The sequence below is a fragment of the Mobula hypostoma genome, chromosome 12, assembly GCF_963921235.1.
Source record: "Mobula hypostoma chromosome 12, sMobHyp1.1, whole genome shotgun sequence".
Taxonomy (NCBI): domain Eukaryota; kingdom Metazoa; phylum Chordata; class Chondrichthyes; order Myliobatiformes; family Myliobatidae; genus Mobula; species Mobula hypostoma.
Genome location: NC_086108.1, coordinates 76,965,273 through 76,981,005, shown reverse-complemented (window position 1 = coordinate 76,981,005; position 15,733 = coordinate 76,965,273). Strand labels below are relative to the sequence as shown.

At 41.1% G+C, this 15,733-nt stretch overlaps 1 protein-coding gene and 1 long non-coding RNA gene across 4 annotated transcripts in view; one reads left to right on the top strand and one right to left on the bottom strand.

Annotated features, from left to right (window-relative positions):
• rnf220a (ring finger protein 220a) overlaps positions 1-15,733 on the bottom strand; it is a 487,974-nt gene that overhangs the window by 97,898 nt on the left and 374,343 nt on the right. For 2 of the 3 annotated variants that reach the window (XM_063064436.1, XM_063064438.1), the window contains one exon: positions 9,286-9,410. In XM_063064436.1, the coding sequence (XP_062920506.1) occupies positions 9,286-9,410 (125 nt within the window). The remainder of the gene's footprint in view (positions 1-9,285; positions 9,411-15,733) is intronic. The other variant, XM_063064437.1, reaches the window with a different exon arrangement.
• Positions 1-15,733, top strand: part of LOC134354933 (uncharacterized) — a 65,321-nt gene that overhangs the window by 12,743 nt on the left and 36,845 nt on the right. The window lies entirely within an intron of this gene.

Sequence of the window (15,733 nt, the reverse complement as noted above, 5' to 3'; positions counted from 1 at the left end):
GAAGAACTTTAAAGGCAAGATTCTGTTCCCGGCAGTAGCGTTCAGCATCAATAGCAAAATGATTAGCAGACCAATCTTCAAAGATTTGACCAGTGACCCATGCTTTCTTGTTAGCTGCCCAGTGGACAGGAAGCATATTCTTACTCAAACCCTTAAGAGCACGGGGGTTTAGTGAATGCTAAACTAAGAGAGGCTTCATCTGACAATCTCCTTCGGCATTGGAGCACATAAGCAAAGTCAATCTATCCTTTGCTGCCTTGAAACCTGATGCAGTTTTTTCACGCAAACAACAGGAATTCTGCAGATGCTGGAAACTCAAGCAACACACATCAAAGTTGCTGGTGAACGCAGCAGGCCAGGCAGCATCTCTAGGGAGAGGTACAGTCGACATTTCAGGCCGAGACCCTTCGTCAGGACTAACTGAAGGAAGAGTTAGTAAGAGATTTCAAGTGGGAGGGGGAGGGGGAGAGGGAGATCCAAAATGATAGGAGAAGACAGGAGGGGGAGGGATGGAGCCAAGAGCTGGTCAGGTGATTGGCAAAGGGGATATGAGAGTATCATGGGACAAGAGGCCTGGGGAGAAAGACAAGGGGTGGGCGGGGGGAACCCAGAGGATGGGCAAGGGGTATAGTCAGAGGGACAGAGGGAGAAAAAGGAGAGTGAGAGAAAGAATGTGTGTATAAAAATAAATAACGGATGGGGTACAAGGGGGAGGTGGGGCATTAGCGTAAGTTAGAGAAGTCGATGTTCATGCCATCAGGTTGGAGGCTACCCAGACGGAATATAAGGTGTTGTTCCTCCAACCTGAGTGTGGTTTCATCTTTACAGTAGAGGAGGCCGTGGATAGACATGTCAGAATGGGAGTGGGGTGTGGAATTAAAATGAGTGGCCACTGGGAGATCCTGCTTTCTCTGGCGGACAGAGCGTAGGTGTTCAGCAAAGCAGTCTCCCAGTCTGCGTCGGGTCTCGCCAATACATAGAAGGCCACATCGGGAGCACCGGACGCAGTATATCACCCCAGCCAACTCACAGGTGAAGTGTCGCCTCACCTGGAAGGACTATCTGGGGTCCTGAATGGTGGTAAGGGACGAAGTGTAAGGGCACGTGTAGCACTTGTTCCACTTACAAGGATAAGTGCCAGGAGGGAGATCAGTGGGGAGGGATGGGGGGGACGAACGGACAAGGGAGTCGCATAGGGAGCGATCCCTGCGGAAAGCGGGGGGGGGGGGCAGGAAAGATGTGCTTCGTGGTTGGATCTCGTTGGAGATGGTGGAAGTTACGGAGAATAATATGTTGGACCCGGAGGCTGGTGGGGTGGTAGGTGAGGACCAGGGGAACCCTATTCCTAGTGGGGTGGCGGGAGGATGGAGTGGGAGCAGGTGTGCGTGAAATGGGGGAGATGCATTTGAGAGCAGAGTTGATGGTGGAGGAAGGGAAGCCCCTTTCTTTAAAAAAGGAGGACATCTCCCTCGTCCTGGAATGAAAAGCCTCATCCTGAGAGCAGATGCGGCGGAGACGGAGGAATTGCGAGAAGGGGATGGCGTTTTTGCAAGAGACAGGGTGAGAAGAGGAATAGTCCAGATAGCTGTGAGAGTCAGTCGGCTTATAGTAGACATGATCTAGAAAGGGGAGGGAGGTGTCGGAAATGGAGCAGGTAAACTTGAGGGCAGGGTGAAAGTTGGAGGCAAAGTTAATAAAGTCAACGAGCTCAGCATGCGTGCAGGAAGCAGCGCCAATACAGTCATCGATGTAGCGAAGGAAAAGTGGGGTCAGATACCAGAATAGGTACGGAACATAGATTGTTCCACAAAGCCAACAAAAAGGCAGGTATAGCTTGGACCCATACGGGTGCCCATAGCTACACCTTTAGTTTGGAGGAAGTGGGAGGAGCCAAAGGAGAAATTATTAAGAGTAAGGACTAATTCCACTAGACGGAACAGAGTGGTAGTAGAGGGGAACTGATTAGGTCTGGAATCCAAAAAGAAACGGAGAGCTTTGAGACCTTCCTGATGGGGGATGGAAGTATATAGGGACTGGACATCCCATTCCCATTCTGACATGTCTATCCACGGCCTCCTCCACTGTAAAGATGAAGCCACACTCAGGTTGGAGGAACAACACCTTATATTCCGTCTGGGTAGCCTCCAACCTGATGGCATGAACATCAACTTCTCTAATTTCGGCTAATGCCCCACCTCCCCCTCGTACCCCATCCGTTATTTATTTTTATACATACATTCTTTCTCTCACTCTCCTTTTTCTCCCTCTGTCCCTCTGACTATACCCCTTGCCCATCCTCTGGGTTCCCCCCGCCCACCCCTTGTCTTTCTCCCCAGGCCTCCTGTCCCATGATCCTCTCATATCCCCTTTGCCAATCAACTGTCCAGCTCTTGGTTCCATCCCTCCCCCTCCTGTCTTCTCCTATCATTTTGGATCTCCCCCTCCCCCTCCCACTTTCAAATCTCTTACTTACTCTTCCTTCAGTTACTCCTGACGAAGGGTCTCGGCCTGAAACGTTGACTGTACCTCTCCCTAGAGATGCTGCCTGGCCTGTTGCGTTCACCAGCAACTTTAATATGTGTTGCAGTTTTTTCATCCTTACTTATGTAAGTGCGCTTCAGCATACACTTCCAAAAAAGCCAGGACTCGTCTACATTAAACACCTGCTTCAGTGTGATGCCTACCTCAGCTATCATAGCCCACAAGTGCACAGGGTAGAGTCCCAGAGCTGCGTTACCTTCACCTGATGCCGCCCTGTTCATAATTTCCAACCTTTTTTCCAAGTGTTAAAGCGGTTCTCAGCCGCTTGGCTGATGGCCCAGGACTTGACATCAGACGCTTAGGAGGCATAATTAAATATTTCAAGCACAAAATCACTGCACCGTAGGTAAAAACACAAAAGTTTAAGAGCACAAGATCGCACATCCATACGCTGCCAAAACCAATGCAAGAATGGCGGTAGTGAGACTGTGATGCGTGCACACGTGACTTGTATTGGTGGGAAAGCAGAGCTCCTCACATAACTGTGAGTTTTGGATGCATATGATGAGAAGTTGGTAGAAATAGGTTCCTCGCATAACTGTGAATCCGCATTGTCTGAAGACGCATATAACGAGGATAGGGCGTACATTACGAACTGAGGAAATGGCTACCTGAAAACTCTTTGCTATCTTCCTATAGCCTTCTCCTGCTTTGTGGGCATCATTTATTTTAATTTTCAGAGTGCTAGGCAGCTGTTTAGAGGAGCCCATGGCTGGTGATTGTTGGGACAAGGTTTGAGGAGTCAGGGTATTTATAAAGCTTTGAAATTTGCATAACCTGGCCTTTCCTAACGATGACTGTGAACAAGCCATAGCCCTAACACGCTGATGAAGGTCTGAGATGTTGGTAAAAGTTATCTGAGAGCTCAAATCTCTTGGGGTACCCAAACTTTTGCATGGTGCTCCCTTCCTTTTTTTCACTCTAAAACTGTACAAAACAAAAATAATCTTGCTTAAAATGTTGAAAAGAATGTTTCATCTTAACTTTATGACGTTTGGAGATCAGTTGAACTTCTACTCACTTAACTATTCACAGTAACAGAAATTTTGACCGGGGTGCCCAAACTTTTGCATGCCACTGTAAGTGTATGTGCTATTTGTGCTGGTGCTTTGTGCTGTTGGTAATTTGTTTTTCATCTCGGTCCTGGAGGAACGCTGTTTTGTTTGGCTATATTAAAGCAAGGTTGAATGATAATTAAACTTGATCTTGTGCTCTGTGTCCGATCAATGTCCTGTTATAACCTATGACAACTTTCTACATCACCCCCAACCAACCTCTTATCAACTACAAACATAGTAACCTACCCTTCCACTTCCTCATCCAAGTTATTATAAAAACCATAAAGAAAAGGGGTCCTAGAACAGAGTCCTGTAGAACACCACTGGTCACTGACCTCCAGGCAAAATGCATTCCATCTACTACCACCCTCTGTCTTCTGTAGTCTGAGTTCGTGCAGTCAAGGTTCCCTGAATCCCACGTCTCCCGACTTTCTGAATGAACCTACCATGGGGAACCTTGTTGAATGCCTTACTAAAGTCCACACATACACCATATCCACTGCTCTACCTTCATCAACTTGTTTTGTAACCCCCTCAAAAAGTCAATCCAGCTCATGACGTATGACCTGCCTCTCACAAAACCATACTGACTCTCCCTAATCCCTAATATGCTTCTCCAAGTGCTGATAAATTCTGTCACTAAGAATTCTCTCCAGTAGATTGCCTGCTAGATGTGAAGAAGATTCTTTCTTCTTCAACCCTTTACCTTTTCCACCCATCAACCTCTCAGAATCTCACTTCACTGCTCCTCCCCTCTCCCCACCTGACTTCACCTATCACCTTCTAGCTTCCCCTCCCCCACCTTCTAATTCTGGCTTCTTACCCCTTACTTTCCAGTCCTGATGAAGGGTCTTGGCCTACAACATCGACTGTTTATTGCTTTCCATAGATTCTGCCTGACCGGTCGAGTTCCTATAGCATTTGTGGCTTTCCAGCACCTGCAGAATCTCTTGTGTATATATTCTGCTCAGCCGTAACGTTTTTCGATAGTTGCATCCTCTTTCTTAACTTCAATATGCTCATGCATATTAGCCTGTTCTACAGTGACCTCACATTTGTCAAAGTCCCCCTCTTCTGTGAATACTGAAGCATTCACAGGACCTCCCTACTTCTCCTGACTCCAAAGCATGTTTCTCTTTTATCCCTGGTCAGTCCTAACCTCACTCTTGTCATCCTCCTGTTCCTCAAGTACATGTAGAATGTCTTGGAGTTTTCCTTAATCCTAATTGCTAAGACCTTCTCATGCCCTCTTCTAGCTCTCCTAAATCTATTCTTAAGTTCCTTCCTGGCAATCTTATAAACCTCAAGATCCCTGTCTAATTTTTACTTCCTAAACATATCCCACTTATGCTCTAGCACTAAGAAGGTGCTAATCAATATCAAGGAAGTTGAAGTCACCCATGAAAACAACCCTGTTATTTTTTCACATTTCCAAACTCTGTCTACTGATCTGCTCCTCAGTTCTCTGCTCAATAGGCAATCACCAATCAGGGTTCAATTCCCATCACTGTTTATAAGGAGTTTGTACGTTCTCCCTGTGACTGTGTGGGTTTCCTCCAGGTACTCGGGTTTTTTCCCATATTCCAAAAAGACATATGGTTAGTGAGTTGTTGCATACTACATTGCAGGCAGAAGTCTGCCACACTTGCGGGCTTCCCCCAGCACAATCCTCATGCTGTGTTGGTTGCTCGTGCAAAATTATGAATTTCAGAGTATTTTTCGATGTTTTGATGTTCATTCGACAAATATAGCGAATAATTTTAATAGAATGCTCCAAGCAGTATGATTGCTCCCTTGCTGTTTCTGACTTCCACTCACAATGACTCAGTAAACAATCTCTCCACAATGTCTCCCCTTCCTACAGCTGTGATACTATGTTTGATAGCAATGCCACTTCCCCACTTCTTTTACCTCACTCCTTATCCTCTTTGAAACTTCTAAACCCCAGGACAACCAGCAGCTATTCCTGCCCTTCTGTCAGCCAAGTCTCTGTAATGTCCACATACTGATCTACGCACTATGTCAATCACCCTTGTTCTTGACATTTTGTGCATTAAGTACATTTCAAACCATTCAACTAATTGTACCCTATCCACTGCCTAGCCTTCCTCACAGTCTCTACCTTTAACCGACTGCTCCATCATCTATCACTGGTTCCCATCCTCCTGCTGAACTAGTTTAAATGCACCCTAACAGCTCTCGTAACCCTGCCCACAAGGATATTGGTTCCTCTTGAATTCAAATATAACCTGTTCCTTTCGTACAGGTTTTACCTTCGCCGGAAGAGATCGTAATGATCCATACACCTGAAACCCTGGCTCTGCACCAATTCTTCAGCCACACATTCATCTGTCATATTATTCTATTCTTAGCTCGCTGGTAGTAATCCAGAGATCACTATCCTTGAGGTCCTGTTTTTCAGCTTTCTACATCCCTTTTCCTAGTTATGTCGTTGTTACCAATACCTATCATGACTTCTGGATGCTTACCGTCCACCAACCCCAATCCCTTAAGCGACCACTCTCCGCTGAACATCGACGACTCCTCCATAGAGATCATTAAGAGCACCAAATTTCTTGGTGTTCACCTGGCAGAGAATCTCACCTGGTCCCTCAACACCAGCTCCATAGCAAAGAAAGCCCAGCAGCGTCTCTACTTTCTGCGAAGGCTGAGAAAAGTCCATCTCCCACCCCCCATCCTCACCACATTCTACAGAGGCTGTATTGAGAGCATCCTGAGCAGCTGCATCACTGCCTGGTTCGGAAATTGCACCATCTCAGATCACAAGACCCTGCAGTGGATAGTGAGGACAGCTGAGAAGATCATCAGGGTCTCTCTTCCCGCCATCACAGACATTTACACCACATGCTGCATCCGCAAAGCAAACAACATTATGAAGGACCCCACGCACCCCTCATATAAACTCTTCTCCCTCCTGCCATCTGGAAAAAGGCACCCAAGCATTCGTGCTCTCACTACCAGACTATGTAACAGTTTCTTCCCCCAAGCCATCAGACTCCTCAATACCCAGAGCCTGGACTGGCACCAACCTACTATACCCTCTACTGTGCCTACTGTCTTGTTTATTATTTATTATTATTTATTGTAGTGCCTGCACTGTTTTGTGAACTTTATGCAGTCCTGGAAAGGACTGTAGTCTAGTGTAGTTTTTTTTTCTTACGTAGTTCAGTGTAGTTTTTGTATTGTTTCATGTAGCACCATGGTCCTGGAAAATACTGCCTCATTTTTACTATGTTCTGTACCAGCAGTTATGGTTGAAATGACAATAAAAAGTGACTTGACTTGACTTGTGAAGCCTGAGCTGTGTCTCTGATCCTGACGCCTGGAAAACAACATTTCATCCCGGAGTCTTTCATGTCCACAGAAGCTCCTGTTTCTCTTAAATCTTCGAATTCTCTATCACTCCTGCCCTTTTCCGCCCTTCCCTACTGAGCCACAAAGCCAAGTTCAGTACCAGAGACCCAGTCGCTGCAGCTTTCTCCCAGTAGGTCTTCCCACCAACAGATTCCAAAGTGGTATGCTTGTTATTGAGGAGAATGGTCACAATACATTTTCTGCCTATTCCCTTTCCCTCTCCTGATAGTCACCCAGTTCTATGACCCTTGCAAGTTTGGTGTGACTGCCTCCCTTTAGCTCCTGTTTATTAACTCCTCAGCTTCCCGAAAGATCCGTAGATCATCTAGCTTCAGCTCCAGTTCCTTAACACAGTAATACAGTACTGCAGCCATAAGAGCCCCTACTCCTTTACTTTTTCTTATGTTACCCTTTGATATTTCCATCCCTACTCCTCACTGCAATCAGAATAACCACAGCCAGAACTACTTCTCAATGAACAGACTACATGTGCTGTCAAGGGACTCCCAATGCAATGCACAATTCAGACAATGAATCCAATCCAGACTCCAGGAGAGAGTCCAGCATTAAGATAAGCCTCCACATCCTTGGACTACCAGTCTACTACCCAAGATCCATATGCTCTGCTCTGACCCCACTTTAAGTCAGCATCATGATATTTGTCTGGCCATAGATTAACTGGTACAAATGGGAATTTCCATTAGCAGAAGTTGTAAGAGTCATATATCCTCCTTTCTAATTGTTCCATCTTCAGCCCTCTACTGCACTGTTTAAAACCAAATCAAATGTTGTTCTTATATAATGGAATACTATGCCACATGAAAACAATATTGTATTTATCAGATGAAATGCATGTTTGTTTCTTTAAGTCCAATTAAAGTCAATTAAGTAATGAGCAAGTTCAAATAAAAGTTAATAGCTACCCATATTAAAGACAACTCTGTCTCAATAGGAGTACCAATTAAGATTTTGTAATATGCTGGCGCACAATATTACTTTTTTGCAGATATTTGAACTGCCAAACAGAAATTGACATTAGACACAATCCAGTACTTTTAGGGTGATGAATACTTAAATATGGAAATAATTTATACCACCAGTTGATAACATTAGTTCACAACAGCTACAAAGATATACTCTGGCATATCAGGTCACTTTTTTTTTCTAGTTATCAGATAAATTAAATCATTGGTATCACATAATAGTATGAAAACACTATTCTTCTCTTCTTCAAATTATATGCATATTTTTTTAGAAACTGCAATAACGAAGTTGATTATTACATCTTTTTAGCTTGTGTTAAGTTTTAATTCTTACCTTATATTGAAGCCCAGGATATACACGAAGAAATTAGAAAAAACAGTGTTGCAGCAAATAAGAAAAAATCTGCAGATGCTGGATATCCAAGCAACACACACAAAATGCTGGAGGTACTCAGCAGGTCAGGTGGCATCGATGTTTCTCCAGATTTCATGTGTGTTGATTGTGTTACAGCAGGTAGGTAGCAGCACGAAAGGGGAATAGGTGGAAGGTGGGGTGAAATCAAGGGGTTGGGTGGCATCAAACAGCCAATGCTTTGTTCTAATATTGAATTGGGAAAGAAGTAAAAAGAAAGTAAGGTCATGCAAGGTGGGGAGATGAGGACTGCTCCAGAACTTACAAGCAGAAAGATAGGTATGTGAAAACAACAGTGCTAACTTAAGATGCAGTATTATCCTTTGAGGGCATAGAAGATGATAATGGGAGGATCTGGGGTAATTTAAACAATGCATTTTTCAAGGCCAGTAAAGCAGAGGGCTCTGGTTTACAAATGGCTCATAAGCACTCGGAAGATTAGAAACCTTGGAGGATGGATACTTGGAAGATGAACTAGATAGCAATTTTTTGAGAGGACGGTAAGAGCTGGAATTTAACCATATTATATGTTTTCATTACTTGGTGACAAATGATGAAGGAAGGAAGCAAAGAACTTCTGTGATGGCAGCAAGAGTTTAAGTAACAAATAAAGACGGAAGGATGTGGAACAGGCATGCTGAATTTGAGGGAGTCAAGATGTTAGCTGGAAAGGCGAGGTGCAGCAGTGGTGCAAGTACGGTCTTCGGTTCCAAAGCAGCAAAGAGATTCGGTGCCATTTACTGGGGATATTACTAATGGGAAGAGGGGTGATACTGGGAGCACTGTGAAGGAACTACAAGAATAGAAATATATTCATAGGCTAATAAAACATCTACAAATGTTATAAACGAGCCTTCTGATATGGTTCAAAGAAAAAAAAAAGACTTGTTGATGTTTCAACATGCCCATCAACTACCTTGTCCAGGCAGGCTTCCACATGTCTACTCATGTCCTCCATAGATCCAGAAAGCGTCTCATTGCATAGTGGACATACCTGGCCATCCTCTGAGGCCTTCTTCCTCTTGTTTTTCCCTATCCGTGCTAAAAGACAAGAAACAAACAAGGGTTTACTATCAATGTTCTTTCAGGAAATATATTTTCAAAACCCAAATATAATTCAAATATGCATAAAACTTTACAGGGGCTGATTTGTAAACAATACGCTTACAAAACTGATCTGTTAGGCTTTGATATTAGCTCTGCTTCATTAGGTTAGAATTATCTTTGGAAGAGGACAAATAAACTTCAGCAAACCCAACTACAAACTATCCCTGGGTAATGCTCATGTTCCCTATTTACAAATGTCCATAAGTCAATTTTGTCCATAAATCAGAAAATACACGAAAGCTCTCAATATGGTAACCAAACCTCCACAGTAATATAATAAACAGCATCAAAAGTACCCAATAATAAGGAACAATTACTAGAAATGGAAAAAAAGTGAGGAAACTAGTTCTGCTCTTTATTGGAACAAATGCATGAAGGTACATGGGACTTTGGGATTTAACATTACAGAAATGGGTTCATATATTGCCCTATGTCAGCGGTTCTAACACGGTACAGCCTGTAACCTGTTGGTTGGCCAGTACTTAAGGAAGTGGTTAATGTATAACCCACCAAAAGTCTTCAGTACAGTACATCCTCACAGTGAACTGTACCGCCCGTGTACCAAATGTTTCTAATAAATCTCCAACAATGTACCATGCACAGATCTGCTATCTGAAGGTAACGGTAATGTTGAGGGTAATGTTTCAGCAATGATAATGTTGGCTAAAGGACAAATATACTGTGTAATCCTCTACACAGCAGCAAGACTCCTAATGTGGCAACTGAATTTTAGCTGACATATACAATGTTTTATTCAGGTTCCTTGGCTCAAGTGAGTTTTTCCCCCAAAAGGTTTTCATTTCATATTGTTCATGGAAAAGGTCAATAAAATATAAAAGTCTAGCTCAGCACCTGCTGAGAAGTTAAAAAGAAATCAAAGCCAGCTCTATTGCCTTTCCTCACCAAAAATACAGACTTCTTTAGCCACTAGGCTAAAGGCTACTGAAGTCATTGTACACTTTGGCTCCAAGTATGAACCTTTAGGGTGCTAGCCTTTGGATGAGAGATTTAACATAACTGCCAATTGACTTGCATGCAGAAGATTCCAAGAGGTGGTTCAAAAAAAACAGAATACCGATACTTCAGATTTCTGGAAAACAATTCTTTATAAAACAACATCATTTATTTTGTAATTCACTTAAGCTTGCTGCTCATATATTAGAATGGTAAAGTAATGAGAATTGCATTTCAAAAAAAAAGAAATCTGCATTTGCAGAAGAACTTTGAAGCATCTGGAGAGTATGGTGAAATGCAAACAAAATCATGTCTTATCTTCTTTTTTAAGATTTTAGACATCATGGATATACAGGAGTTGAAAATGTCAAATATTCTGAGCCAAGTCAATCCAATCAACAGTTCAGCAAAGATTAAAAAAAGGAAATTTGACTTTCATTAGTATTTAACAAAAAGATCAAAAGAAACATACTAGAACAAAATTTTAATGGCAGCAAATTGTCAGCATCCCCATAACAGCACAATTTCCTGTCTTCTAAATCAAGGGACCAAGAGCAGTTGAACAGAGAAACACAATTACATTGTACAGTTAGTAATATATTGCTGCCTGGCCTAACAAATTGTGGGGACAATATGGCATTAGACTCTCGTGTCTAGACCCCAAAATATTTTTTTAAACAGTGTGTATGCACATTGGTAAGGTTCAATTTATGTAGAATTTCCCTTTCTTGTCATCATTTGCAGGTGAATAATGGTTCAAAGGGGTGTATGGGGTGGTTGGTCCTGACTAAATATCAGGAAGTGCCAATAGCGATTATATAGCTTCTCCCACCCAAGACAACTCTGGTTTCACATAGGACTTGGGTCCTGGTGCACCCTGTCTTGCTGAAGAAGCTCTGTCTATGGCAAGTGTTTGGCACCAGAAAAATAACCAGACCAATGATGGTGGTGTCACCTAAAATCACAGAAGTCTTCAGCAGCAGGGAGATGGATTCCAAGCTTTGGTGGAGGATTGTCTTTGTACAACAACAGCAAAGGTTGGGCAACGTCTAGTGTAGGATTTCCAATTGGGAACACCAGTAGAGGTCAAATACTCTAGATAGATGAGCACTGCGGCAACAGAAGGCAACGGCAAACCACTGTTGGAATTTCTGCCTAGTGAATCATGGAAAGAAACAGAAGAAGGAAACCAGACAACAGCGTGAATGGGTTTGACTCTAATCAATAGAACAACTCCTCGCTTGGTAGGGATAGTCATGTGCTGTAGGTGACTCCAGACTGTCATCCAGAGACTGTAAGCAATAGGGAAAGGCTAAGGATAGCAACATGGAACATCCGTATACTTTACCAGAAAGGAAAGTTGGACAACACATTAAATGAAATGAAAAGGTTGGAAGTTGATATCTTAGGCCTGTCAGAAATTAGATGGACCGACAGTGGCAAATTCACAAAGAATAGTTCTCTGATAATGCATTCTGGAGGTCAAGAGCATATGTATGGAGTTGGAATTATTTTAAACAAACAAGTATCAAAATGTCTTATGGTATTTTGGGCGATATCTGACCGGCTGCTTTTAGTTAAATTAAGGGCGACCCCTTTTAACATTAGCATAATCCAAGCCTATGCGCCAACAAATGATGCGGATGAAGAGGATATCAACCAGTTTTATGAAGATCTCAACAGTGCTTATGAGCAATGTAAATCTCAAGATATAAAACTAGTCATGGGAGATTTTAACTCCAAAGTTGGACAGGAAAGGGTTTAAGAAAAAAAGGGTTCAGCAAATAGCACCTTTTGGATTAGGGGAGAAAAATGAAAATGGAGAAAGGTTTACTGATTGGTGTGTCAGAAACAACCAAGTGATCACCAGTACTTGGTATAAAAACCATCCACGTAGATTGTGTACTTGGATTAGCCCTGGAGATAGAACAAGGAATCAAATCGACTTCATTATCATCGATGAACACCTTAGAAATAATATCACAAATTCTAAAGCCTACCCAGGAACAGAATGTGGTTCAGATCACCATCCAGTAATAGCTACCATCAAAACAAAATTGAAGAAACAAATGTGGAAAAAAGAGAAAGAAATATATGTTGGGAGAACTTAAAAATGATAGCATACTTAAGCAACAATTCAAAACAGCTGTAGAAGAACACCTCAACAAAAATGAATCAGCACCTATTTGGGACAGATTTAAATATGCTATACAGCAATCAGCAGAGGAGATAATCCCAGTACAAGAAATTCAACACACCAACAAGGGGTGGATAACCAAAGAAATTCTAGATCTGATGGAACAAAGAAGGTTAGTGAAGAATAATGAAGTGCAATACAGAGAGCTAGACAGACAGATCAGACAATTGTGAAATATTGCAAAGGAAGAGTGGCTGACTCAAAAATGCAATGAAGTAGAGGCCATATTAACAACAGCAAAGAAATGCACAAGAAAATTAAGGAAATTACTGGAATTAAGAAAACCTCCTCTACAGGATGCATAAGATCAGCAGATGGATCCATGCTAACAGATCCAGATAAAGTATGTGAGAGGTGGATTCAGTATATAGAGCAGCTTTTTGAAGATAATAGAGGGGAACCCCCAGATATTAAACACCCTAATTCTGGCCCACCTACTACCAAAGAAGAAATAACTAAAGCAATGAAAAGCATGAAACATGGTAAAGCCACTGGACCTGATGAAACTTCAGTGGAAATGATACAAGCCCTAGAAGATCTGGGCACAGATATTCTTTTTGAACTGTTTAATAGCATATATGAGTCTGGTGTATTGCCTGACGATCGCTTGAAATCAGTATTTATAACTCTGCCAAAAATTCCTGGAACTATTGACTGTGAAAATTATAGAACAATCAGTCTTATGAGTCACATAATAAAGATTTTGCTGAGAATTGTTCTGAGTCGAATCAAAAACAAGTTAACGCCAGAAATTTCTAAACTGCAATATGGGTTTATTGAGGATAGAGGAACTAGGAACATAATATTCATACTACGAATGCTTTCAGGAAGGGCAACTGAATATCAAAATGATGTCTTTTTATGTTTTATTGATTTCACTAAAGCATTTGACAAAGTGCAACATGAAAAATTATTTCAAATTCTCGCTAAACTAAACATTGCCGGAAGGGACCAACAACTGCTTCAAAATTTATATTGGAATCAAACGGCGGCGGTAAAAATTGATGATAATATAAGCAGTTGGACTAAAATTCAAAGAGGAGTTAGACAAGGATGCGTTGCCTCACCGGAATTATTTAGTATCTACAGTGAAATGATTCTCAGAGAAATAGAATACCTAGATGGGATAAAAATTGGAGGTGTTAACATCAACAATATAAGATATGCAAGCAATACCACCTAATAGCAAGTGCTGCAGAAGACCTACAAATCCTCCTAGACAAAGTAGTACAAACAAGTACAGATTTTGGTCTAATGATCAACTGTAAAAAAAAACAAATGTATGGTAATATCAAAACAGCAGGATACCCCCAACTGCCAATTGTATATCGGTAACCAAGAGATTGAACAAAAGACCAGCTTTAATTAACTTGGTAGCTTTATATCACAACATGCTAGAAGTAAAGTAGAAATAAAAAGAAGAACTGCCATTTCCAAAACCAACTTCCAAAAAATGAAACCCATTTTTACCAACAGACACATTTCTATGACAACAAGGCTTAGGCTACTAAAATGTTACATCTGGTCAATCTTGCTGTATGCTTCCAAAACATGGACTGTAACACCAGAACGCCAAAGAAACTTAGAAGCAACAGAAATGTGGTTTCTTAGAAGAATGCTGAAAATATCACATAGAGATAGGGTAACTAATGACAGTACTCCAATGTGCCCATACAAAAAGATCATTAATGAGAATATTAAATGAAAGGAAACTTAAATTCCTGGGCCATGTCATCAGAAAGGGAGAAATAGAATGCCTTACATTACAAGGCTGTATGCCTGGGAAATGTGCAAGAGGAAAGCAAAGAAGAAAATATAAGGACACTGTGAAAAAACTAACAGATCTAAGTGTGCAAGGTATCATTGACGCTGCGAGGGATCGTTCGATGTGGAGAGCCATGATCGCCCAAGTGTGTAACGTGCAAGGCACATGAAGAAGAAGAATGGTTCAAAATAAATAGTGCAGGAAAAAAACTAACATGAAATATTATCACAATTACATAAAATTTAATTAACTTAGATTAGTTTCACAGCTGTATAATACATATTATCTCATTCATTTATCAAAATTATTTTACTGAATCCTTATATATTAGAGAAACTTCATATATTGTTTCAAGAGAAACTTTCTCCCAAAGTTCTACTCCCATGCCGTTATAGCAATACATGGAACATCTCTGTGTCTTCGAAAGGTAGTTTCAGAAGGCTATGCTTAGCAATTAAGCCCAACAAAGACACTAAATTAGCTGATGTTTTCATGACCCGAGTTCATATTGGACAAAGTGATAATGGAGGAACTTAAACAATGCACAATCTGAATAAAACATGAAATGATTGAAGTACAATCACAAAATAGTCATGTTCTCTCAAAGACCAATCTTACAAAAACCTTCACAAAGCTTTACATTTCTTAAAAGGCTAATCATTCTGTCAAAGGACACTCGATGTCACCATTCTTCAAATAAATCTTCAATATAGTCTACAAGATGAAACAGTGGTCACATGATATGGACATAAAACTAATTATTTTGGAAAATAATTAATAGGTTTGGGTTTCCTGGTGTTTCCCTCTGGGGAAAACTGAAAAGCTAGTTTTTATTTAAGGGATTATTGAACTGGCTTTACTCAGGTAGCAAGAGGTTGTAGCTCATAAATTCAAATATCATCAATGAATGATCAATAGCAGCATCCCCATCAGGAAGTCAAAGTTTTGGGTTCATGTTCTCCTGCAAATGTTTATTTACTGAGCAGTGCAATGTCAGAGATACCATCTTTCAGTTCAGCTTTAAAAATCAAGGCTTCACCTTCTTTCTCATGTAGATGCAAACTTCTTATAGTACTATTATTTTGGGATGATCAGATTGTTAGTCACCTAATAAATGTCACTGAACCAATTATTTGATGAATATTTTCTGTTTATCATACTCTACTGTATTAGAATGATGACTTTACTGATATATACCACTTTGTGACGTATGTGTTAACTCTCAGCAAGAAAACAAAGGCAACGCTTTCATTTTAAAAATCCAGTTAAAAAACTTGAAACAAATACAAAATATTTTATCACCTGGGTAATACAAAATTATAAACTTTAAAAAGAATTGGA